Source organism: Chelon labrosus (assembly GCF_963514085.1).
Source record: "Chelon labrosus genome assembly, chromosome: 4".
In the NCBI taxonomy this organism is placed as follows: Eukaryota; Metazoa; Chordata; class Actinopteri; order Mugiliformes; family Mugilidae; genus Chelon; species Chelon labrosus.
Window position 1 is genome coordinate 7,904,112 of NC_140340.1, and position 24,517 is coordinate 7,928,628.

A 24,517-nucleotide genomic window follows, 5' to 3' on the forward strand; every position below is an offset into this window, starting at 1 on the left:
CGGGCGCTCCCTCGCTCCCCCTCTTCCTTTGTTAATCAGTTAAACTCCCTCTTCAATCAAACAACCCTCTAATTACTCCTCCTCTCTCTGTAAACGACAGGGCTGTCTCCTGCTTCTCCTCTCTCCCCCTCCCTCCCCCTGCCCCCACCTCCATCCACAGCAATGGTTGACCTCTGTCAGCCGCTGACCCCTCACCAGTGTGTGTGTGTGTTTGTGTCTTTATGTGTGTCTGCTTGTGACGGTTTCTTGCATGTTAATGATAGGAGAGACATTGTGTGTTTTTAAAAATAATTATTATTTGGTTTCATGCTCGGCAGACTCCCACTGCACTCCACGGTGGGATTGTTCACCTGCGTTGATGTGCAGCGCGTGGGCGTGTGTTTCTGTACGACTCTTTGCACACATCTCCACCATTATTCCACTTCCTTCCTCCCTATCTCTCTCTCTCTCTTTCTTCCACTACGTGGATGGCATCCTTCCCCTTTCTCTGCTCGCCCATCCACTCACTCCCCTCCCTCCGCCCGGCGTCACCTCTCTCCCACTAATCTACCGCGCATCTCTCTCTTTTAAATTAACATGCAACATGAAAAAAAAAATGGTGGTGCGACAGCGGTGTGGAAAAAAAAAAAATTAAATGCATTTAATAAATGGCTGACTTCAAATCGCCCGGCTTTTCAGACTCTCCCTATTCACAGTCCAATGAAAGGGGAGAAATCATTCACCAGGAGAGACAAAGCCGAATGAAAATATAATTCTGCATTGTGAGGCGCTTTTGTCCTGGCCCGTCAAATCGCTAATGGCGAGGCTTTTGTTTTGCGGCGGCGCTCTCAGGCTGGCGGTGTCGTATGGCGGTGGCAACGCATGCCCCATAATCACCACGCTTTGTGATATTAGATTATAGGGGCAATTAATGGCGTCAAACCTTAACTACTCAGCATTCAGCCTGCCACACACACACGCGCGCACGCATTCAGCTCTAAACGCATGCACACGTTTGCACGCGCGCACATACAGTACATTATATCTGCTCCCGCACACAGGAACGCACGCTCGTTCTGGCATCGCAGCGTCAGCCGACACACGGAAAGGTGCTATAACTCCTGTAATTATTACGCCTGCGACTTCAAAATGTCGATGGCGGTGTGTATAAAATAGAATGTATGAGTTGTCAGGGGGGAAGAATGGGATGCACAAGAGCAATTAATTACAGCTTTTCATTTGGCAGCTTAGACTGACAAGGCCGGCGGCGGGGGCAAGCTGCATGACGCCAAGCGGGACCCATCACCACTCCCATCTTGCTCACTATTCCACCCCCACCACCACCACCACCACCACCTCCACCCCGCTCTTTTTGCTTGTTCCTTTACCAACTGCCACAGAGCCGCCCTTCCCCTTGCTCACCCCGCGCTGACTCCTTCCTTTCTTCTTCTTTTCCTCTCGCTCTCGGCGCCAAGCCCACGCTCTCTCCTAACCCAGTCGCACACACCTGCCCTCTGCTACCTGTTTCACACCCCCTGCACCGTTATGCGTGCTCGAAAGTGTGCTCAGGCGGGGACGCCCCCGTTTTGATAGAGCACTGACAGACACACTCACGGGAGAAAGAGAAGGATGCAGAAAGAGGACGCGTGGGAAAGAAGGTGTTAGTATTTGTGGGCAATCTTGTTTACAAAGTCAAATCAGCTCTTTACAAATTTAATTTACCAGTGACAGCTCCGGGCCACCTCTCACCCTCCCCGCCTGCCATCCCCTCGGGTGGTGAATAGATAGACTTCTCCTCACGCCGGCGCTTGTGCACAGCCACTCGCACGCGGCCACGCATAGCTGCACACATACGCGCGGCCTGACCGTGAGAGAGATGAATATTTCATTTCAAGCGAACACAGATAAATAGCCAATTTCAGAGGTGATGACTCTCCGTGTTAACATGTTAAGACGCGGTGGTTGTTTGTATTGAGAAAGCATTATTGATGTGTAGCCAGCGAAGGAGGAGGTAATCATCTTTCACCCTGTAAACAGGGAAAGAGCCGCTCTCGAATCCGATTTCAATCACCCTCCAAATATCTCCCTGTGTGTCTTTATCTCCTTATTAACCGAATTTATTAACTGTTGTTGCTCCAGCAGTTAATAAATGCAAAAGCGCTTCGTCAGCAGGATTGCTGGTGTGGTTTTTTCAGATGCCTTGCCTGCATTTATGCATGCACACGCGCCTCTCCCCTTCAGACCAATGTGCTAAGTTTGATTTCACTTTTGCGGTCTTTGTAACCAGATTAGCATCTCTGCACATCTCTGTGTACAATGCATCTGCATTAAGAGTGCTTGCACAACACATTTGCAGAAATCACTGATGTATCACAGCATTCTCACTCTCTCTTTCTTTAGCTGCCTGCAGGTCTATCTGATGAGATGTTCATCTCATCAGATATCCACTTTGTTGTTCCTTCCTTCTTAGCCAGGCTTGACTCTGTAGAAAGAGAATCAGAGGAAGTCGTAATCATGTGTTTATAAAAGCAGATAAGATTTTATATTTTATGGGGAGATTACATATCCGGCCTTTCATCTCTGACTGTTGCCTCAGAAATTGCCTGTTTTCAACAGTGCCAGCTTTGTGCAGGGAAGTGTCAACAGCGTGTGTGTGTTTTAGTGCGTCTGTCTATTCATCTTTGTCTGAAGTTGCCAGCCTTTCTTAGCGGTGACTGACAACGGAGAATAAGAGACAATACACCTCTCTGATTTGCCTGTCTATACCAGCATACACTATAACCTCCACTCATTGTTTGTTTTGAGTCGAGCGCTGAGCTGCAGGCACAGTCATGCTTGAAGCTTGCAGCACTGGCTGGGCTTTTTTCGCACAAACTTTTCCTACTCTTGCATGCTGATATCTGAGTCCACGAGGAATTTGACATGTGCGTGTTTCTGCTCCGCCTTTAGGTGCCCGTGTCCATGGCAATGATGAGTCCGCAGATGATCACTCCTCAGCAGATGCAACAGATCCTGTCTCCCCCACAGCTCCAGGCCCTGCTGCAGCAACAGCAAGCTCTTATGCTACAGCAGGTAAAGCCCACATTCTCCCTCTCACACATACGCACAATCTGTTTGGACCCAGTCCCAAGCTGGCATGTTTGGATGTGCCTGTTTTAGTAGGTGCTGACACACACTGGGTGTGATTGCATCGTATTTGCTGCTCAAAGGTCTTTGAAGATAAACACATGTCCATATTTCCACTTATGCACACATTGTCATTCCAGCTATCTCCTCTTAGCATTGTTGTTAGGAGCATGTGCATGCTTCGCCTCCAGGCGTACATGTGCACACCTACACGCAGACGCTCTTCAGAATCAATGTGTGATTCATAGCGATTCAGGTGTGCTGATGCCCGGCAGGTGATAGGAGGCGTTGCTATGTCGACACAAACCAATAAACACACTTCATCTGCAAAAAGATTTGTCAAATATTTAGTCACACCAACTCGTGACCTGCTACCTACAAACGAAAACGCACACACACACACACGCCGCCTTTTAAAGGCTGCGAAGACGACTGTTAACAGTGTGGCAATAGAGAAGTAATTGCATAGTAGGGGATGTCTCGAAAACACGTAGACACACACACTCTCAGGGAAGGCCAGAGCAGACAGACAGTAGATTTAATAAGAAGCGGTAGCTTTAGGCGAGTATAAATTGCAGTGGGAAGATCTGACAACATGTATCATAATGGAAATGTGAAATGTGCTGGCTTTCTGGAAACAGACATGCAGATGGCTAAGAACCTCTTCACCAGCTCTTTTTTCTGTAACGAGGAAAAAGGAGATGGGGGGGGGGGGCAAGGGGGTTGATAATGCACACTCACTCAGTGCACCGCTAATAAAACCACTGAGTTTAACATTGCTCTCCCACTTAATTAACCACAGTATGGACTGCGCACTTAGAGTATATCTGCAAATCAGGCACTTTTGCACACAGACACACACAGAACAATCAACCAACATATCACTCACTGGAACATTAAATTTCATATCCCCATGGCGATAGTGCATTGTGTAAGAGTGTGGAAATAAGTTTTACAGCCCACTGCTACAAAGCAGTTGAGTGTTTGCACGGGTTGCACTGCTTGTTTGTGGTCTGCATATGTGTTTGTGTGTGTGTGTGTGTGTTTTAACCTTTAAGTTTCCTCTAACCTTTACTTATGCTACAGCCGCTCTGGCTTTTTTTTTTTTCTTTATTCTTGGTGTGTTCACGTAAGTCAAGGTCATGGTAATAGGCTGGAGAGGTGAGTGCCTCACTTACACATACTCTTAATGCGCAGAGCCACTGAATCAAATCATTAAAAAGACCTTAATTATCACTTAATTATTCCCTCAACCCACCACTCTCCAGCCAAGTGTGTGTGTGTGTGTGTGTGCATGTGCTTGCATATGCATTTGTCTGTGTGATTAGGAGGCGATCAGGGCTAGTGACGCAGAACAGAGAGATTAACTCCGCCTAAGGAGCGATAAAAAAAAAAAAAAAAAAAGAGGAAAGACAGATGGAAAAGAAAGAAAGAACAGCAAGAACGAATGAGTCCTGCATTTAAAATAAATTAAGGACAAGTATGAACACCGTGGCACAAAAGCAAGAGTAAATTATGCAAAAATGGAACTGTGGCCGGGATGAGATTGAATCCCGGAAAATGCAAAGCAGCTTCGCACAAAAGGAACGTGACGTGCGGCGAGGATGGGCAGTGGCGTGTCGTCCGCTCGCCGCAGGGTCAGGAGGATGAGAGGCCGCAGCAACTGCTCCGCTGTGAAGTCATTCTCCGCTGAAAGGCCTCTTTGAACATTCGATGCACCGTGAAACAAAGACAAACTGCAGACGGACACATGCACAAGCTGTTCTCGAGAGGATTCCCCAAACGCGCGCACAAAGACCAGCGCACACTGTGGTCAGTGTGAGTTTTCCTGCCCGCCTCGCTCTCCTCTCAGCAAGATTATAATCTTAATGGAGCTTCCTGAGTAAATTAATGATTACCAACTCAAACAAACAGACAAGCTGTGGCCAATCAGAGGAGCGTATGCGTGTGCACATGTCCGCGCGCGCGTGTGTGTGTGTGCAAATACAGTATGTGAGTCACGCGTTTTGTTTTACTGCATTGCCACATCTGGTAGTTTTGCTCCACGCTTCTGCATTTAGGGTTCCAAGCTTTTATTTCGGAGATAATCTACTTTGTGTGCGCGAGATAAGAGTCTAATACGAAGAAATTATACGTGTGTCGGTGCATAACCGTGCAACTGATGTACAGCCTATAAATAACCATGCATAACCTGGGGCCACTTCTCTTAAGTACGCGGTATAAAAACAGCCTATTTAAGATTTACTGAGTCAAAAGCCCTTTCAGTGCAGAGCGAGCAGAAACACACACGCATGGACCGAGCAGGTGTTTTCTGACAGCAGTACACTAAATGCAGTGAAAGTATTTCACTGAAGAGTATCTCCGTGTGCATTTTTAGCCTGTAGGTTCAGAGTAGTCCTGTTCAGTCTTGCAGGCTGTGTGTGTTTCAAGTGCATGTGCCAGCCGCCGGCGCTCATCCTCGGGTTTTATGTCTCCTAGTCACGTTGCCCTTGAGTCTGGCGGCGTCGTGCCACAATCAGACCCTTCCGCGCAGAGCTCGACACGTTTATCTTTGTCGTAACACAGTCTTCAGACTTTCTTTGTCAGGCTGGTGTTTGCTCGTTACATGTGGTTTGTCAATAAACCACACACCACCACAACAATAAACTGCGGCCTTCGCTGAGAGCAGGGAGGAATCGGAAGAGTTCCTTGAGACTCTTGTGCAGGTTACAGCGTCTGACTCTAGTGCGTGGTTGCACTGTTTGTGACTTACCTGCCTCTCATTTTTTAACCCCCCCCCCCCCCCTCCTCCTTTCTGTGTCGGCCTCTACAGTTGCAGGAGTATTACAAAAAGCAGCAGGAGCAGTTACATCTCCAGCTCCTGACTCAGCAGCAGCAGCAACAGCAGCAGCAGCAGCAACAGCAGCAGCAGCAGCAACAGCAGCAGCAGCAACAGCAGGCTGGGAAGCAAGCGGCAAAAGAGGTGAACTTAACCAAGTGCACACTCACTCAGCTCGAGCGCACTCCTGAAGTACACAAGTGCCCTTAAATGCAGTACAAGTGGCTGACTTGTGAATAAGCAGAAGGAAAAAATAAATCACACAGAGGATCTAATGTATACTCGGTGTACATCTCTTTTCCCCTCTCTCTTTCTTTCTGCGTTCTCATCCGTATACTCTCTAGTATATTGTGGCATGTACTGGGTTTTTAGTTTTCCATCAGTGGAATGAAGGAGAGCTGTGCTGAGCCATATTCTGCCCTGCCAACGGATTCATTTGCGTCCCTTCAGCTCTAAGACTGAGGGGAAATCTCTCTGTAGGAGGGGTTTGCCACTCTTTTAATTGTCAATTAACCCCGCCAACACTTGGAGGCTCCCATGCTCTCTCTCTTCTTCTGTCTCTCTCGCGCACACAAATATGCATGAACACACACACTCGCACACTGTACCACATTTAACTGCATCTGTGGTACAGTAGGATAACAGCGGATCAACTAGGATCACGTCGTGGCACAACAAAGAGGATCTGAATTCACCAGACGAGATTACCGCCGTAACCTCTGCGTGTGTACGAGAATCTGTTTGTGTGTGTGTGTTTTGCGCATGAATGGTCATTAGTCAAATATTTCCACATACACAGAGGACCGTGCAGGAGACGGACGCAAGGAGAAAGGCCTCACGAGACTTTTCTGATAAACGCATGAGGAGACACATCCTAGATTCCTCCTCTTGCTCCCTCGTCCCCCTCTCCCGGTGGGCAGAGCCCCCTCGCCTCCCTTCCCCTCCCCGCCCCGCAAAAAAAAAAATAAAAAAAAAAAACTCCTCCCCGACAGCGGTCAAGCAACTCGACCGTGACCAAAGCAAACCAGTTGCGGTTGACTCGCACGTCGAGAGGGTGCCTGAACCGCTTTCCCTTCTCCTCCCTTCCGCCCCGCCGCTGTCCCAGTTTCCAGGTTTGTTGTCCTGTAACAACGAGACAAGTGCAAACACTGGTCGTGCAGCTACGCATACACGCAGAGAGAGGCTTGACGTGTGACGGTTCACTGCACGAACACATACATCTGGGGGAATACGCCTCCCCGCGGAGCCGCACAGGACCGATGCGACTAAGGCCGTTTCCCAGCAGCCAGTGCTGTTCAGTATAGCTGCGAGGCATCAGTTTCGACCATAACACCTTTTTAGTCACATCAGGTGACTTCCACAGTTTCCATTTCTAAGCCTCCACTTAGTCGTACACTGAAACAAATGCTGGTGCAAGTTTTTAGTTTTAACTGCATCCAGACCTTTGTAGGCCTTTAGCAAAGGGAACAATAAAGAAAGAGAGAGAGAGAGAGGAAGGAGGAACAATAAATTTATATTTCTCCTTTGCCTTTTTGGATTGATTGCGCACCAGTAGCTTTGACTTTTTGCCCTTTTTCCCTCTCTTTTGCAATTCTTCGCTTTCTTGTCTGCGTGGAAGCGATGCATTGAGGGAACCAGTGCGTATGTGTGTGTCGAGTTAGTGTTTTGTGTGTCGGCGGAGCATTTGGGACTGGTCAGGAGTCAGCTTAATGAAGTGACTCTGACCATCACAAGAGATGTGTGCTTGTGTGTGTGTTTCCTTGGGTGTCCAGCTACCGTGTGTGTGTGTGTGTGCATCTTCTGTGTCCTTCTATGTGTGTGTGTGTGTGTGTGTCTGTGTGACTGGCAGGCTCAGACAGTGTGTGATGTGCTCATAAATCACATTGACAGCCTGTTACTGCGCTAGCTTTGGCCACTCAGCCACAGCTAATGTAAACAGAACACAGGCGCGCGCACACACACACACATACGCCGCACATACACCGCATATACACGATGTGTGTTTTAAAGGAAAAAAAAAAAAAACCCTAGCCGTATCTCAGGAGGGAACGAGAGCCAGAAGAGGGAGTGGAGGAAATAAAATGGACAGACAAGAAGAAAAGGAGGGGCAGGAGGGTGAGTGAAAGAGAGAAAGACAGAAAGAGAGGGAGGAAAAGGTTCAGTCAGGACATTCTGATCCTGATAAACCATTTATTGCAACTAATGAGAAGTTGGCAGTTCACTTCAAAGAGCTGAAGTATGTAGGCATGACACAGATTTTGCCAGGTCTTGCATATGACAAGGCCGAAAAGATGGATGTTTTCCAGTTATGCTGCTGTTACAATACAACAAGCGCATCTTTTCTTAGACTTCAGGACTTAAGCGAAGCGGTAACCTGACCTTCCTGACTTGACCGCCGTACCTGACCCAGATCTATTGGTGTTTGTGCACCATTTCGTTAAAAACTCTGGGCGCCAGGAGAAATGACGATTTCTCATTAGTCTTCTTTTGACTAATGTACATTTATTTCCCCTTTCCTTATTGATTTATATTCATTAATCTGTACCATTAACAAATTTCACTCAGCTGAGGTAATTTCCTCCCCCGGTAATTGACACGAATGAACATGTGGGAACAACAGCCGTCTATTAGACGTGTCTCTATCTGTGTGCAAGAAGTGACTGCTGCAAATTGCGCTTCTTAAACAGGTCCCACATTTCCAGGAAACAGTGTCGTACGGATTAATTTAAAGGGGAACTACCATTTTTGACAACCTGGACCTTATTTCTGGCATAAAATACGATCGTTTATTCACCCATATAACTTTGGTGTTATTTGCACTCATTCAGGAGATAATTAGATCAGCGTATATCCATGTAGTGGGAGTGACTGGGGCACCGAGACACAGCCTCTGCAGCGAAACTTGTTCATTTCACCAATATTTTGTTGATAAGGTAGTGCTATTCCCCGTTGAGTCCGGAGTTTGCTACTAGAGTTTGCTACTAGACTATCTAGACCCCGGATGATGATAACTCCAGGCTATGGCACTAGCGTATTATAACAAAATACTGGCGAAATGAACAAGTTTCCCGGCAGATAATGCATTTTTAGAGGCTACGTCTCGGTGCCCCAGTCACTCCCACTATATGGATATACGCTGATGTAATTATCTCCTGAAGGAGTGCAAATATCACCAAAGTTATATGGGTGAGTAAACGATGGTATTTTATGCCAGAAATAAGGTCCAGGATGTAAAAAACAGTAGTTTCCCTTTAACTGCTGCTACGTGAGAAAAAAAAAACATCCATGTAAAGAACAATCGTGTTTACTCCTCTGCCACACACCCGCATACACACAACAGGACCAGCAGCCCCGTCCACCGCACAAACACACCACCGCGCCACCCCACTTCATCTCCCCAGGCACCAAGTCTGAAAAGGAAATGACCTATTTGCCCTTCCTGTGCGTTCTTCTCTGTTCAAAGAGTCCCAGGCTGCCACTCTCTTTAACACACACACACACACACATATATGCACACACAATGAGCAGTTGTATTTATTTATTTTTCCTCTCCACTAGTTATCTAAGACAGATAAAGTCCGCGTCTCTCAGGGGTTTGTTGGAGGATGGAGGAGCGAGGGGGGAGGGCGACTTCAAATAGCGCAGCGCAGACCCGGCCTACCCCAGACTGGGAGAGCAGGAAAGGGGACATTTATCACCGTAACACACACCGACATTATCTTCCACCCTCCCTTTAACCTCCCTCAATCCCTTTGCCCCCTTCCCTACATCCTCAGGGTCCTCACAGTTGGCCGTCAGGCTCCCCTTCCTTTTAACGTGGGACTGAATTTATTAGCTCACAGTTCTCACTTTGTTTTTCAGCAACAAGCAATTAACCTTTGTTTGATCATTTTTATTTCTTTTCTGTGTTCCTCGACTTCAATAAACTGGCATAAGCTACAACCGCATGATGTAATGGGAAAAGTAGACAAACTGAAATCATAGTCGAGAAAAGAATTTCAGGTATTTACTTTTGCAAAATTGTGTGTGCCAAAATGTGCGGTCTGCTTGAATTTCATGTTAGGGATTTCTGTAAATGGCATGATCAGTCAAACCTCCAGGGTTCTATTGAGATCACAAATTTGGTCTGAAGAAGATCTGCACAAGGGTCAGCGGGCAAGATCTTTGTGTTAATGGCTACCTTTCACATTGGAACTGTGTTCATCAAACTGGGACCTGCCTTTCTAACGCCTCTACCCGCTGTTTCTCCGTCTTCTTGCTTTCAGCAGTTAGGCAGCAAGCAGCTGGCCTTCCAGCAGCAGCTGATCCAGATGCAGCAGCTTCAGCAGCAGCACATCCTCAACCTCCAGAGACAAGGCCTGGTTCCACTGCAGCCCACTGCTGCCATGCAGTCTCTGCAGCAAGGTATGTGTGCACGCAGAGCCCGAAGCGTACAACTCCGAGTGACACAGGCACATCCTGACAAACATGCACACACAGGCCTGTATCCAGCGCTGCCTGTGAAGCCTGTTAAGTTAATCAGCCTATAAAAGATAAAAGGGAACGTATTTGGTGGGTTTGTGGAAAGTACTCATTTGTATAATAGGTAAAATATGCCACTAAGCCCCCTGCTTAGAGATGTGTGCATGTGCTCGGGCGAATGTGCGCATGCATGTGTGTGTACTTGAGATTAGCCAGACACAAGAACATCATCGTTTTGCTATTGCGCTGCCCACTGGATTTTGTTTCCTTTCCTATGTGTAACTTCTCCCACAGTCTCTTAATTTTGTCAGCAGAGATTTGAAAATGATAAATGTTGACTGTTGACTGGCCCGCCTCTAGTGCACACGCGTGCGCGGGTCCAGTTTTGTTTGTGCACTTGCGCAGCAACGTTCAGCTCACACACACATACGCGCTCCCTCGCTCGCGGAGAATGCTTTGGGGGCTCTAAAGTGGCCGTAACATTGCTAAAGCGCTGACTGAGTTGACCAAACAGACCGGTTTCCTTCCCGCTGTCTGTCTGATCTCTGAGCTCTCTCTTTTTCTCACGTGCGCAGTCACATGCAGCTACACACAAAACGCACGCTTGTGAGCAACAAAAATCAGTTCAGTCAAATCAGTCTGGAGAGGTTTATTTCTAATGAATTTAATACAACACCCAAAAAATGTCCAGAATCCTCGCAGTAATTGTTTGTGCGTGTGTTTGAGGTGGGAGAGGACAAGTGGATTTTCCAGTTTAAGGAGCGAGTAAAAAAACAACAACTGGACACAAACCGAATGCAAATGAAAAGACAGAGGGTACAGGTTTTTTTTTTGTGTGTGTGTAGCTGAGTAATTTATCACTGAGTGTAATTTATCAGACAGTTGCAAACACTGTGCTTTGGCATCTCTCTCTCTCTCTCTTTCTTTCTCTGTTCCTCCGTATCGGACTGGAATTTCCCTGCAGTGTGAAAGAGCTGGTCCATTGTGACGGCTCAGCCAGGCGTGAGCCAGTGCATTCCTCTGACCAGCCATGCCACACAAACACATAAACACACACACGCAGACACACACAAATGCACACACTGCTGCCCCGCCTCAAGGGGCTGTTGTGTAGGTGGTGGAGGGGGGGGGACGTGAGGGGGTCTTGCTGTGGTTTTTGTTTATTTCTTTGACTGCATGATGATGGCGTCCATTCGTAGACCAACAGCCTGTAGGAAACTTCTTGGAAAAGTTCATTGCACTAAACAGATTTGAATGTATGGAACTATTTTAGACTTTAGTTACCTTGATTTAACAATTCAATTTTTCAATTTAACTGAACTTCAATTTAACTGAACAATTTAACTGAACTTCATTCAGCATGTTTCCAGCATGTTTCATTTATCTGCAGACATCTGTGTGAAATAAAAAAGAAACCCAGACGCACGTGTGCACATTTGCAGCGTGTTAGCTGTTGCAAACGCCTGTCTTCAAAAACACACTGCATTTGTCCACACTAGCTGGAAAACTTTTATTGGTTCCGCGCCGTCAACAACCGTGCTCCGAGGCGTTACTTTTTCTTTTGGGTTGCACCGTCCCCTTTTCTCTGTGTACATCCGTCCCATTCTTGCGAAGGTGATGTCTCAAGAGCACGTTGATGCAATTTCCTGAGATTGGATAAAATTACGAAGTGGCATTTTCGATCCAAGTGGTCAAAGTTCAGCTGCACTGTGAAGTCATAAAGAATATTTCTAGCAAATTCCCTCGAAGTCTTCACTGCATTTATTACATGAGTTTGGAGCGTGGTCGGCGGAGAGCTGTAATTCTAATTTTGTGTACAAATCTGTTCAGCCTCTTATCTGCTTGCAGCCACAGTTAAAGTTTGTTGACCTCGCACTCATCAGTAAAATGCAGATTTTCACCAGTGACACAAGTTACATTTTCATCTTACTTTTAACTGACTCGACTGATGCGGTTAAAGCCACTCTTTGTAATAAATAACAACTTTGCGCCTTCACTTTCGGATGGTTTTCACAGATTGCTCGGGCCTCTAGGATAATACATGCATGCGCACGCACACACACGTGGAAATTTATGCACCGACCGCCTCATTCCTCCAGAGTGAGAACTTTTGTTTTGGCGGGACCGCAGAAGAATGCAGACAAAGCAGACATAATATTTGGATTGCTGCGAGGTCTATGTGCAGATTTTTTGTGTGTGTGTGTGTGTGTGCGTGCTAAGATCCACTGGAGTAGGTTGTGGCATTTTAGGCGTCTCGCTCACTGTGAAATTGGAGCAGAAATAACAAAGCTGTGACTAGAAACGGCTCAAAGTGTGCACCCGCCCTATTCACATAAATAGTAGGAATGACAGGAGGTGAGGGTGGAGGTGGAGGTGGAGGTGGACAGTAGCAGTTGCCAACAAAGTTTAGGAAACTGATGTGGAATAGTGGGTAGGTGGAAAGATAACATATACATTCAGAAATTAGCTTTGTGTCTTTTTTTAGGAGGCCCCACTTTCATTTTTAACCACTTGTCTTAGCACATGGGCCTGCAATAGAAGCATACATGCTTTATGTAAAACTAACTGCATCTATCTGTGACATCAGTTCACTCACCGGTCATGTGTTTGTTCATGTTTCTGTTTTTGGGTGATGTTATCTGATTTAGAGTGAGCTGTACCCTTTATTAGCCTTATTTGAATTAGCTTAACTGAATACGCTCTAATCACATTTCCGCTGAGTATGTGAAACTGGGTCCTAATTTGCCTCCTCTCTGCAGCGATGTGTCCGTCAGACCTCCAACAACTGTGGAAGGAAGTGTCGGGGGTGCAGAGCAGCGAGGAGGCCCTCAAACAGGCCGAGGGCCTGGACTTGAGCACCAACAGCTCCAATTCTACCTCAGCCTTCCCCAAAGCTGCCAGCGCTCACATTCCACTGCACAGCCTGCCCAACGGACAGAGCCACACCCCAAAGAGAGACAGGTACGGTGATGTAAAAACCAAATGTACAAAAGTTAAATGTCTTACAGTATCCGCAAAGTTGTGGTGACTCGCTGTCTCTCTAATCAAGAACACTCTGTCTGTGTCGTTTTGGGGGTTTTCAGCTTAAAGATCTTAGCTGTTCTTTTGCACACATGCAAACACAGTGACAAAGCATGCACGTGCAGCATATCACACGTCACCGGGGTGTAAAACTCCCTCAGCTCATTTGATAGGAGGTGCTTTGGGTTCAGTATGTTCTGCCAGTATGCTGTCAACCACATGTTAGAGGAGAGGAGAGGAGAGGAGAGGAGAGGAGAGGAGAGGAGAGGATGGTGGCTTCAGGGGAGGAGAGGTAGAGGGATGCTGGATGTCTGAATATGTCTGCAGGGGTATTTGTACTACACACAATGTGTGTCAGGCCTGTGTTGACCCATGGCTGTGTCCACTGCTCATGGGCTTGTCTTCATCTTTCAGAGCCAGACTGTTTGAGTGGATATCCTCCTTCACCAAGGCAGACAGCGGAGACGACCATGCCCCCCTTTACTCCAAAGGCAGCCAACTTTCAAGCAGCCAGTGAGTAGCATATACACATACACACATGGACACGCGGACCCAAAAAAACACTTGTCCAAGTCTCCTTCAGCACCGGTTCACCACGTGCACCGGGGGTGTCGTCGTCGACCGTGACCGCGTTTTGGAGGAGGGGGTCAGGGCGTGTGGACAAGTGTTAAGGTTTTATTAGTTGATCAAATGTGTCACACATTGTCATATTACAACCACAGTGTGCCTGCGGGTACTCCGGCAGGGTTGGCTTTAGAAGAGTGCAAACGGAGTAGCGCTAGTGTGTTAGCCTGCTAAGCTAATGCATGGCTGATGTGGAGGGGAATGTGGTTGCCAGCAGTTTGTCATGTCTACTGTCTGAGCTGCTTCTGAGTTGACTCAACCACAGCCAGCGCACACACACACACAAACACACACTCCAACCTCAGCCTCCACATATGATCAGGAAGAGTCAAAAAGCAAAGCAGAGAGAGAGAGAGAGAGAGAGGGAGACATGTTTCCATCTGCGAGACAAATGGTTTTTGTTAGACAACCTTCTGATGTTGATTTGGGAGAATCCCCATTCCACTCCACACACACATTCACGCACACACTCTCTCAAACGCGCACATACACAGTCATGTAAATATATGTGGAGACAGCCGTCGCCGGCAAACGTCCAGGTCTGAACCACATCTGCTACTGGACCTGCCACACACACACACATGCACACGGATACAGTTATTTTACCCTCGATCCAAACCAAACCTGGCCTGGTCTTTCATCGTCACACACTCATACGAATAACGCGCACACTCGCGCATACGGATACTCCACACAAAAAGACGCACGCATGAGCTCGCCACAAAAGAACAACCAGCACATGACGGCAACCACCGCCAATCAGTCATGGCTGGTTGGTCCTGTGCCTGCTCTGTGTCAACTCCTGAAATATTAGAACACACACTAACACTCACACACACACACACATGCAGAACACACGCCAAGGACAGAGAGACAGGTCGTGGACTTCAGAATGCAACTCTGAGGTTGCTGGACCAATTCCCTTGTTTGCCTGGCTTCTGTAACTGACCCAACTCTGCTCTTATCCTCCTCTCTCTGCACTTGGCTTCATGAACTGTGCAAACTAATGGCTGCTAACCAGACTCAGATGGTTGAATTGATTCTGCTGCTTTTTTTTTTTTTTTTTGCATGTGTTTGTGAAATTGTGGCACATTGACACTTTGCTGCTTATTTTAAGAATGTTTCTGACTTTATTCACTCTTGTCTCTTCCCGTGTCTCCCTCTTCCTCCGCAGTCACGAGGAGCACGCTGGCTCCCATCCCCTCTACGGCCATGGCGAGTGCAAGTGGCCTGGTTGTGAAGCACTGTGCGAGGACATGGGACAGTTCATCAAGTGAGTCAACAGCCGCCCAAAAAATAATTGTAAAACCATTCTTAGATACACAGGTGAAAACACAACGCAGTGAAAGAGTTAAAGGGGAGCTACTGTTTTTTACAACCTGGACCTTATTTCTGACATAAAATACGATCGTTTACTCACTCATATAACTTTTGTGCAATTTGTACTCCTTCGGGAGATATTTAGATCTGCGTATATCCATATAGTGGGAGTGACTGGGGCACCGAAACGCAGCCTCTAAATAACGCATTATCTGCCGCAAAACTCGTTCATTTCACCAATATTTTTTTATGATACACTAGTGCTATTCCCAGTTGAGTCCAGAGTTACCTGTTATCATCATCCGGGGTCTGTAGATTGACCTACAGACCCTGGATGATGTCTTCTGACCTGGATGATGTCGTCTCTGAGCGCAGCACGAACCCTTGACAGTCGGCTTGTTTACCTGTAATTTGCTACTGATAGTTTTTTGCAACATGGCTGAATATTTTTCCGATTCTGAGGTTGTGGACGAACCATAGCAGTAGCAAATACAAAATATTGGTGAAATGAACGAGTTTCGTGGAAATTAATGCGTTATTTAGAGGCTGCGTTTCGGTGCCCCAGTCACTCCCACTGTGTGGATATACACTGATCTAAATATCTCCCGAAGGAATATAAATTACGCAGACGTTATATGGGTTAGTAAACAACCGTATTTTATGCCAGAAATAAGGTCCAGGTTGTAAAAAAAACAGTAGCTCCCCTTTAAGGTGCTCTGAGCCGGACTATGAATGCGGCCTGAACACAACACAGTGGTAAACATTCTGTTTTTGACCAGGACATCTGTTCAAGTGTCAGTTTTCCGTTTACACAACCTTTTACTGGCTCTTAAAGGGCGTTGTTCTAGGGATGTGTTTATGGCTCCCTTGAAGAGGTCGTAGGAGCAATATTTCTAGACCATTTCAAACGCACCTCTGCTTTTTAAGACGAGGACTGATTACAGTGCGTTGCTTTTCAGTCTGAGCTGATAATGCGCAGAAGGCTCTTGGCTGCAGTCCCGAAATCCTGCAGCCACACACATTAACCGCAATCCAGGTTTGAGACCACATTAAAGCTTTGTTGAGTTTCATCACCAATTGGTAACCAATTTGTGATACTTAAAAATGCACAACAACAGTAGGAGAATCGTAGGAAACGATTTAGATCACCTCTACGAGAAAAAGCAAAGTAAAGTGAAACAATGCCGGCAATGTACATGACAGTCACGTACACTACTGAAGCTCTGCACTTCCTGACTAGTTCATCTGTTGCAATATGTTACATCACATTTGCTCTGAGGCATATACATGCATACACACACACACACACTTACAAACACACATTTGCTTGACGTGTGTGTACACTCTTTGTTTTCAAGGATTCATTTTAGATCAACCTGTTACAACAGAGTCACCCTTCCTCTTTCATTCCTCAGCTCTCACGCATCTAATTGGCTGTGCGTGTGCACTCGTATCCATTGTTTTTTATTGCTCATTAGCTTCAACATTTGCTTCAACATTTTCCTTCTACTTTACGCCGACTCCTCCCTCTGCAGTCCAGTTTGGAGTCATAGTCGAGATGCTGCTGTAGTGTCTGGCCTTCGCGTTCTTCTACCTCCTCCTCCTCCTTTGTCACACACAGCACAGTGGACCTCCCCTCGGCGCCGTGGCTGCTAACGAAGGCTTCCCGAGCCTCTAATGAAGCTTTAAACAAACTCACAGTCATTATCGACGCTGAACTCTTAGCTATTTGAACAGCGGAGATATTAATAAGCCGGGGTGATGAAATGCGTCTTCGCGCACGGTCGCGGAAGCGCGCGTGCGGTGATTGTGATGGCATCGGACAGTCAGATCAAAGCTCGCAGGCAGGCTGGGAAAGTTTGGAGAGGAAAGCTGTTGTTTGGTGTCTCATTTCACGTAGCCCCGGGGCAGATGGAAGGAGAGCGAGAGATCGAGTGAAAGAGTGTATGTGTGTGTGTGTGTGTGTGTGTGTGAGAAAGGGAGAGAGAGAGAGAGAGAGAGAGAGAGAAAAAACTAGAGGCAGCGACAGATAATGCCGTCAGTCCAACAGTGCGCTCCCTTCCAGCCAGCCTTAGTCATCGCCCCAGGAGGGAAAAGGGTAGAGCTGAAGAACAGAGGAGGGAGACACTCGACTATTTCAGGTCTTTTTTTTCTCTTTCTCTTCTCTTGTCTCTTCCCACCTCCTCCTCCTCTCTAGCCTCCTCCTCCTCCTCCTCCTCCCTGTCCTCTGGTATAATACTCTGGCTGTGGTCGGCGGAGCTGGGTGTAATGTGGGTTAAAGCCTTGTCTGCCAGCACTCAGAGGAGTAAACAGAGCCTCATTGTCGGGACACATCGAGAAAAGAAGAAAAAAAAAAATCCTGCTACTGTTTATGGCCCGGCTATAGAGGGAGGGGAGGGATTTGGGGGCAGATTTGGTTGGAATGAGCGTGAATCATAGGCATTTGGGGAGTTGCGGGGGCAGAAGAATGGGATGGGGAGAGTGGACAGAAGTGTAAGTGACGAAGAGGAAGAGAGAGGTTGAGAGAGAGAGAGCGAGGGCAAAGGGAGAGAGAGAGAGAGGGGTGAGATCATGTTTTTGTTATTATTATCGTGCACTTGTGTTGAGCCATCTATCTGCCTAGATTAGCCATGCCATGACATCATTGTTTTTGTTTCATTTCAAGTCTTTGCCTGATATTGCCTAACCTTCTACTTTGCTAAAGACCCACACAAACTCACATAATCACGCACCGCATGCAGACGTGCCTTTTGGAACATACATTTTCATAATAAACAAGTCGGAGAAGTGGCTTTTAGTGAGTTAAAACAGCAAGATATCAAATATCTCACTCTGAGAAACCACACAGCAACCCACACCGCTACATAAATGAACACACACACTAGACGGGCTGCGGCAAAAACCTGTGAATAACCCCGGCGATGACAGAGGGAAGCGAAGTAGATGGTGGAAAGGGAGGGGTGCTCTGGGAAAGATCAGAAGGTCCCGGGTCGTCCCGTATTTGAGGGGAAACAAACAGCGCCACCACGCTCTGACACATCCACGCACGCGCACTGGTGCTAATAAGTGGAGTCAAGCTAAAAGAAAGTCCTCAGATAAGGCTCGGTGCGATAACACATGAGCTCATATCCAGGTGGTTTTCTTGGACCACGGCTCACTGAGCACCAATGAGGGATACACACACAAAACACAGCTGCCGCGTCCTTCACTAGACAAAATAAACTTCGGAGATTTATTTTATTTTATAGCACTGAAACATTACTCGGTGTCAAGAACTCGGTTTTGAGACTACATGAGTCAATTTAACAATAATCCCGCTGACTTGAAATTCCTCATTGAATCAGGACGAGCTCGGCTCTGACGCCGATGGCCTTTATGTGTCACGATATCGAGTTCCTTCCCGGAAAACGAGCGAACGCTGATCCTTTTGTGTTCCCCATCTCCTTCAGGCACTTGAACAACGAGCACGCCCTCGATGACCGCAGCACCGCTCAGTGCCGAGTCCAGATGCAGGTGGTTCAGCAACTGGAGATACAGGTGGGTCGCGCGCACAACACGCAAACACACACACGCGCACTTAATTTTCATTTGCTCACAAACAAAGTCACGGGGACTGTTTCAGCCTGTCAATGGCAGTAACTTGTCGGAGGCAGGGCTGAGTTTATGGAGAGCAGTGGAGCTTGTAATTTAAAAGGAGCAGTCAGCAGGGAAGCTGCCATCGCTGCTCCAATTATAAAGCTTCTCTGGTCACCAGCAAGAGAGAGTGAGGCTGAGAGAGGAGGAGGGGGAGAAGAGAAAAGAGAGAGAGAGAGAGAGAGAGGACCAGGCTGCAAGGAGTCTCTTGTTCCCAAAGTGGTTCACGCACGCAACACTCTTGAAACATCTGAATGCTCCAGCAAAAGCAAAATAACTCCGGGTGAGAGGGGAGATGCTGCACTCTAACAGTACCGCACGTAGGAAAGTTGCAAACAAAGTGGAAACACAAAGGCCGTCTCTTCACACGCATCTTGACATTCAGTTTCCTGAATGGAGCATTCACGTCTATGCGCGTGTGCGTGCGCTGTCCAGCGTTACGGTTAGCTTTTGTGTTTGGCGGTGGTGGTAAACAGCGTTTAGCTGAGCCCCTGAAGCCACCACCAGGGAACACAAAGTGACAGAGAGGCAGCTGGTGTCACATCACATCAGGACAGCCGTCCCTCTCTCCTTGACATGTCACTTCATCCCTCAGCAGTCCACAGGCGTCCCACCGCTCTGCCCTCACACACACATACACACAGCACAGCACACACATACATGGACATGCACTGCGTTTAAATGTCTCATATTAGCGCATTGACACACATCGCTGTAGTGTGTGTGTGAGTATGCTAATAGTGCTATCTGTCTTAGTGTAGATCTGTCATGTCTGGAGGCTACGCTTGTGTACGCTTGTGCACAAACACGCAAGGAGGATTCAGCGTTTCCACGGGCTGTAGCAGCAGCGCCCATTAAACAGCAGTTAACAAAGTCAAACAGGGACGAACGCGTCTGCAGGCTAGTGTGAGCGTGTGAGAGCGCTCGGGGTGCTGAGGCAGCCGACTCTCATATCCATCCCTGCGCCAGGGGTGTAATTGTAATTGTAATTCTGTGTCAATACCGCATTGTATCAATCTAAGGGCTGTGAAATGAGATAACTTGTGTGTGATATCCTCTTCTTGTGTGTTCCACAGTTGGCGAAAGAGAGCGAGCGACTTCAGGCCATGATGACCCACCTGCATATGCGCCCCTCAGAGCCAAAGCCTTTTAACCAACCTGTGAGTCCACACTGACACACGGAAGTTTGAGTCCATTTTTCCGTCTTAACCCTAAACCATCGCTCTTATCTTTTATTCACCCACAAGCTTCTCTTAATTGATAGTTTCTTTCCACACTTCTTGGGATTCCACATCCCTCTGCTTCTGTCTAGCTTGCTGTGTACGCCCCCTATTGACCAATGAGGGTTGATGTTTTGTTTGTTACTCATAAAGGACAACTTTCTGTTTGTCTTACTCCTCGCCCCATTCGGCCTTTCTTTAAAGTTTCCCTTGCTCATAAACTTCCCGTGACACAGCGTGTTTTATTTCCCAGAAATCCACTCTTTCACAATGTTCTAATTTCCCAGAAAAGTCATAAATTGCACCTATTCGCACATTCAAAGTGTCCAAGTTGAATTAGCTTTTTATAAGCATTATAAAATTTCAATTTCTCAGCTTGTCAGTGAGACAGATCAGCCAAAGTGTTTCAGTGTTTCCAGAAAGTGTCGACAAATAGAACAGAAATTTGATGTTGTGCCCGCGCATGTGTGTGAATGTGAAACTGGTCGGTGAGGTTGTTATTAGGCATCTAATGAATATTTCATTATTCAGATTGACGAGGAGTCTTATTAAAATATGAAGATGTTGAAATTAATTGTCAATTAGAGGTAGAGTGTCTTAATTTGAGGATATAAATGGGTGCAGCCGAGTGGCAACGTGTGTGCGCGCGCGGGCGTTTGTGCGCGCCCGTGCGTCTGGATGATGTGTTGATCGCAGGGGGATCAGCTGCCATTATCATCTAATGGGAAATCAGGAAGAGGCGTGTTCTGTCACCACTGGAGACGAGCCTCAGGGTCAGGGATTGGAGAAGGAGGGGGCAGAGGAGGGGCGTCGGGGATGGAAACAAAGCTTGGCCTCAATTAACAGTGTTCGACTGTTGCCGTGGTGATGGGGCAGGGTTGCAGCTTTAATGAAGTACCTGTTAAACAGCCCCGCCCCCTCAAGTCAGCTTAAATGGTACAGAGAGGGGGCAGAGTAAAGAGGAGTCGATTCACACATTTTACATACATCTAGACAACACACACACATACACAGTGCTTTTAATTAGTCCTAAACTAGCAGCCCTACGACGACTCTCCCAGAGAGACTGGGAGCACTGGTTCTGTGTGTGTGTGTGTGTGTGTGTGTGTGTGTGTGTGCAAGGCTCTGCCTAATTGGGCCGAATTGGTCCGTGAAGACTTCGCCACCGCAGAGCGCATGTGTGTGTTCCCTTCTTACAAACATGCTGTCGTGTGGTTTTGTTTTTGTAAGCTGAGGGTTAATTGCAGCCAGTGCTGTGTGTATAAATACATGTGTGTGTGCTCGCGCGTGTGTTTGCGGTTCTGCGCAAATGATAGGGCCGCGTTTTCATTCAGGGACCGTTAAAGGCCTTTATTTTTTTTTTGTGCGTGTGTGTGTGTGTGTGTGTGAGCGAACACCAGCAGCGCCCGCTGAATAAAGCACCCCTTTACTGCGATAGGTTAAATGATGTCAAACGAATGGCTGGAACAATTTTCGGTTATCAGAAGAGAAGTGGGGCCGCCGGTCTGTGCGTTTGGATCATTTCTGTTCTCTTTGTGTGGCCGAGCAGCCGAACTTAATGGACAATTCACATCTGAATTAAAACGTCTGTATGAATTTTGTCGCGCAAGTCAATTTATGTTTTCAGTGGGAAAAAAAATTCCTTCCCCTTTCAAGCCGGTGTTTGTGGTGTACATAAATCGTATGCATAAGTTACATTGGAATATTGTATGAAAACAAATTTATAATACTGCATTCATTTTAAAAACTATTAAACCTTCCTGCCGCCTGAAATAATTACCCTGTCTGCGTCTCTTTCTAGCTGAACCTGGCTTCCAGCGGCGCTCTGTTAAAGCGGGACAGCGATGCCTACCCAGAGGGTCTTCCTCACCCCCCCACCTCAGCTGCCACCCCAATCACCCCGCTGCGCCAGGGCCCTTCGGTCATCAGCTCCTCCAGCCTGCACACACACTCCCACTCCCACACGCACGGCGTTGGGCCCATACGTAGGCGCAACTCCGACAAGTACTGCACCCCTATCGCCTCAGGTAGACGGACACATTCCTCTGATTACAACATTACCTTCCCATTTGTGTTATTAGCATGTGTTATCCACTCACTGAGTTATGATTAATTCGTTTAATTTATTTTTGCGGCTTCAAATTAGCTGTTACTAATGATACATACGGCGCTCGCCCTGTGTTGATTACTGTTATAGTTTAGGCTTCCTGTAGCTCCAGCCGCGGCGCTAGGAATATATTTTTTTTGGCCTAGAACGCCGCATTCATCCACGTCACTGGTGCAAAAGACTGCGAAGGCTCGCGTCAGATAATTTGACTTTTTGCGTTGTTTTTTTTTTCAGAGCTCGCTCAGAACTGTGAGTTCTACAAGAACGCTGATGTCAGGCCTCCCTTCACCTACGCCTCTCTTATACGTCATGTAAGTCTCTCCACGGCGCTCACCCCCCTTCTCTCTCACCTTCGCTCTCACCTTCGCTCCTTTCCGCCGTGCACTCCTCTAACTTTTTTGTCCCGTTTCGCCCCCGTCCTCAGGCCATTCTGGAGTCTCCAGACAGACAGTTGACTCTCAACGAGATCTACAACTGGTTTACACGGAAGTTTGCCTATTTCAGGAGAAACACAGCCACATGGAAGGTAAGGGCGCACCATTCATTCATTCGTTCATTCATCCTCTGTAACCGCTTGTCCTGTGAAGGGTCGCAAGGGGGGCTGGAGCCTATTCCAGCTGTCATTGGGCGAGAGGTGGGGTACACCCTGGACAGGTCTCTAGTCTATCTCAGGGCTAACACAGAGAGACAGACAACCATTCAGACTCACACCTACGGCCAATTTAGAATCACCAATGAACCTGACGAGTACGTCTTTGGACGGTGGACATGCAGGGAGAACATGCAAACTCCACACAGAAAGGCCCAGTCGGCCCATGGAGGGCACACCACCTTTTTTCTACACTTCTAATTCAAGGATTGAATCAGAATCATCTCTGAATAGCTTCTGAATATGGTAACAATCCCGAGCTTTTCGTACGAGACAGTATTCGATAAAACCACGAAATAACTCAGCCCGAGTAGCACATCAGTCTCGAGCTGTTTAGATGATGTGGAGAGCAGCCAGAGCCATTTTCAGAAACTGAAGGTTTGGACTTCCGTTCTGGCCGGTGCCCAGAGAACGCTGTGTTTTGACTGACACTGAAGTTTCATACACAAAGGTGACTGATTATTGCAAAGTAACTGTGGTGCGTGCCCATTCGAGAAACCCCTCACCAAAACAAATGAAAGCTGATACGCCGCAGTGAAAGAAACGACGTCAGCGGCGGCTTTTTGTGTGGTGTGGCGACCACAAAAGGCCTAAATTTAACACCTACGTACGCTCACAGACACGCAGACGCTCCTGCGCACAAACTTTAAAGATGACTTTCCCCAGCTCCTAAAGATATGACTGATTTGACAGTTATTGGCTATTTCTGTCCTTTATGAGACACTTTCCTACCGTCATCCTCCCCCCTCCCTGCCCCCCTCCCTACCTCTCTCAGTCCTAAACAACCCTCTCGCCTCCCGACACGGCACACCGAGTGTCAGCTCCACTTAGCCCGGTAAAGCCACATCTAGCCGTTATACAGCCTCATTACGGGGGAAGCACATACGGAGCTAACACTCACTGCTCATGATCACACGCTGAATTGTCCCGTTTTCTCCCCCTTCATCTTTGTCGCTAACGCACACGCACACACCTGGCCTGATCCCGCCATTGTAGGTGCTGACCCATTTCTACAGAAACCTCACACTAATTTGGGCGTCGCCAAGTGGGAGAGTGAGGGAATGAGCGAAGGAGTGAGAAGGGGGCGACCACAGCCTCCTCCTAATAGCCCTCACCAAGGAGGGAAGGAGGGATGGGGGTGGTGATGGAAGGAGGGAGGGGTGAGGAGAAGGTTAAGAGATGGGGTAGCCAGGAATATCTTTACCTCCTCATCTGACTTTTATGAATTTTAACTATTAATGCCTGGCGTCTGCTTCCTGCGCCGTTGGCCTCGCGGACCTTTTAAATATAGCCCTATGTATTTATATAGCAGCTCAGTGAGTCAAATAGGGCCGTGGAGATGTATGTCCTTTAATAAGCCGTCATATTTCATGAGGAGAGCAGCGGTGTCGGGGAGGGGAAGTCATTGATCAGAGACACGGAGCGGCCGAGAACGGAGAAAGGAAGAGAAAGAGTAAAAGCTTGATCGAGAGGGGAGAAGAAATTAGTGTTAAGTATTATTTCAAGGTGCCAGTCAGCGGGTTGGAGTAGATTCACCAGGTACAAGTCACTTTTTTTGG

At 47.4% G+C, this 24,517-nt stretch overlaps 1 protein-coding gene across 3 annotated transcripts in view; it reads left to right on the forward strand.

The window, feature by feature from the left end:
- foxp4 (forkhead box P4) overlaps nt 1–24,517 on the forward strand; it is a 112,810-nt gene that overhangs the window by 80,022 nt on the left and 8,271 nt on the right. For 2 of the 3 annotated variants that reach the window (XM_084543723.1, XM_084543722.1), the window contains exons 4-14: nt 2,929–3,051; nt 5,918–6,067; nt 10,189–10,327; nt 13,144–13,345; nt 13,820–13,918; nt 15,204–15,302; nt 18,799–18,886; nt 20,059–20,142; nt 22,004–22,229; nt 22,544–22,620; nt 22,734–22,835. In XM_084543723.1, the coding sequence (XP_084399849.1) occupies nt 2,929–3,051; nt 5,918–6,067; nt 10,189–10,327; nt 13,144–13,345; nt 13,820–13,918; nt 15,204–15,302; nt 18,799–18,886; nt 20,059–20,142; nt 22,004–22,229; nt 22,544–22,620; nt 22,734–22,835 (1,389 nt within the window). The remainder of the gene's footprint in view (nt 1–2,928; nt 3,052–5,917; nt 6,068–10,188; nt 10,328–13,143; nt 13,346–13,819; nt 13,919–15,203; nt 15,303–18,798; nt 18,887–20,058; nt 20,143–22,003; nt 22,230–22,543; nt 22,621–22,733; nt 22,836–24,517) is intronic. The other variant, XM_084543724.1, reaches the window with a different exon arrangement.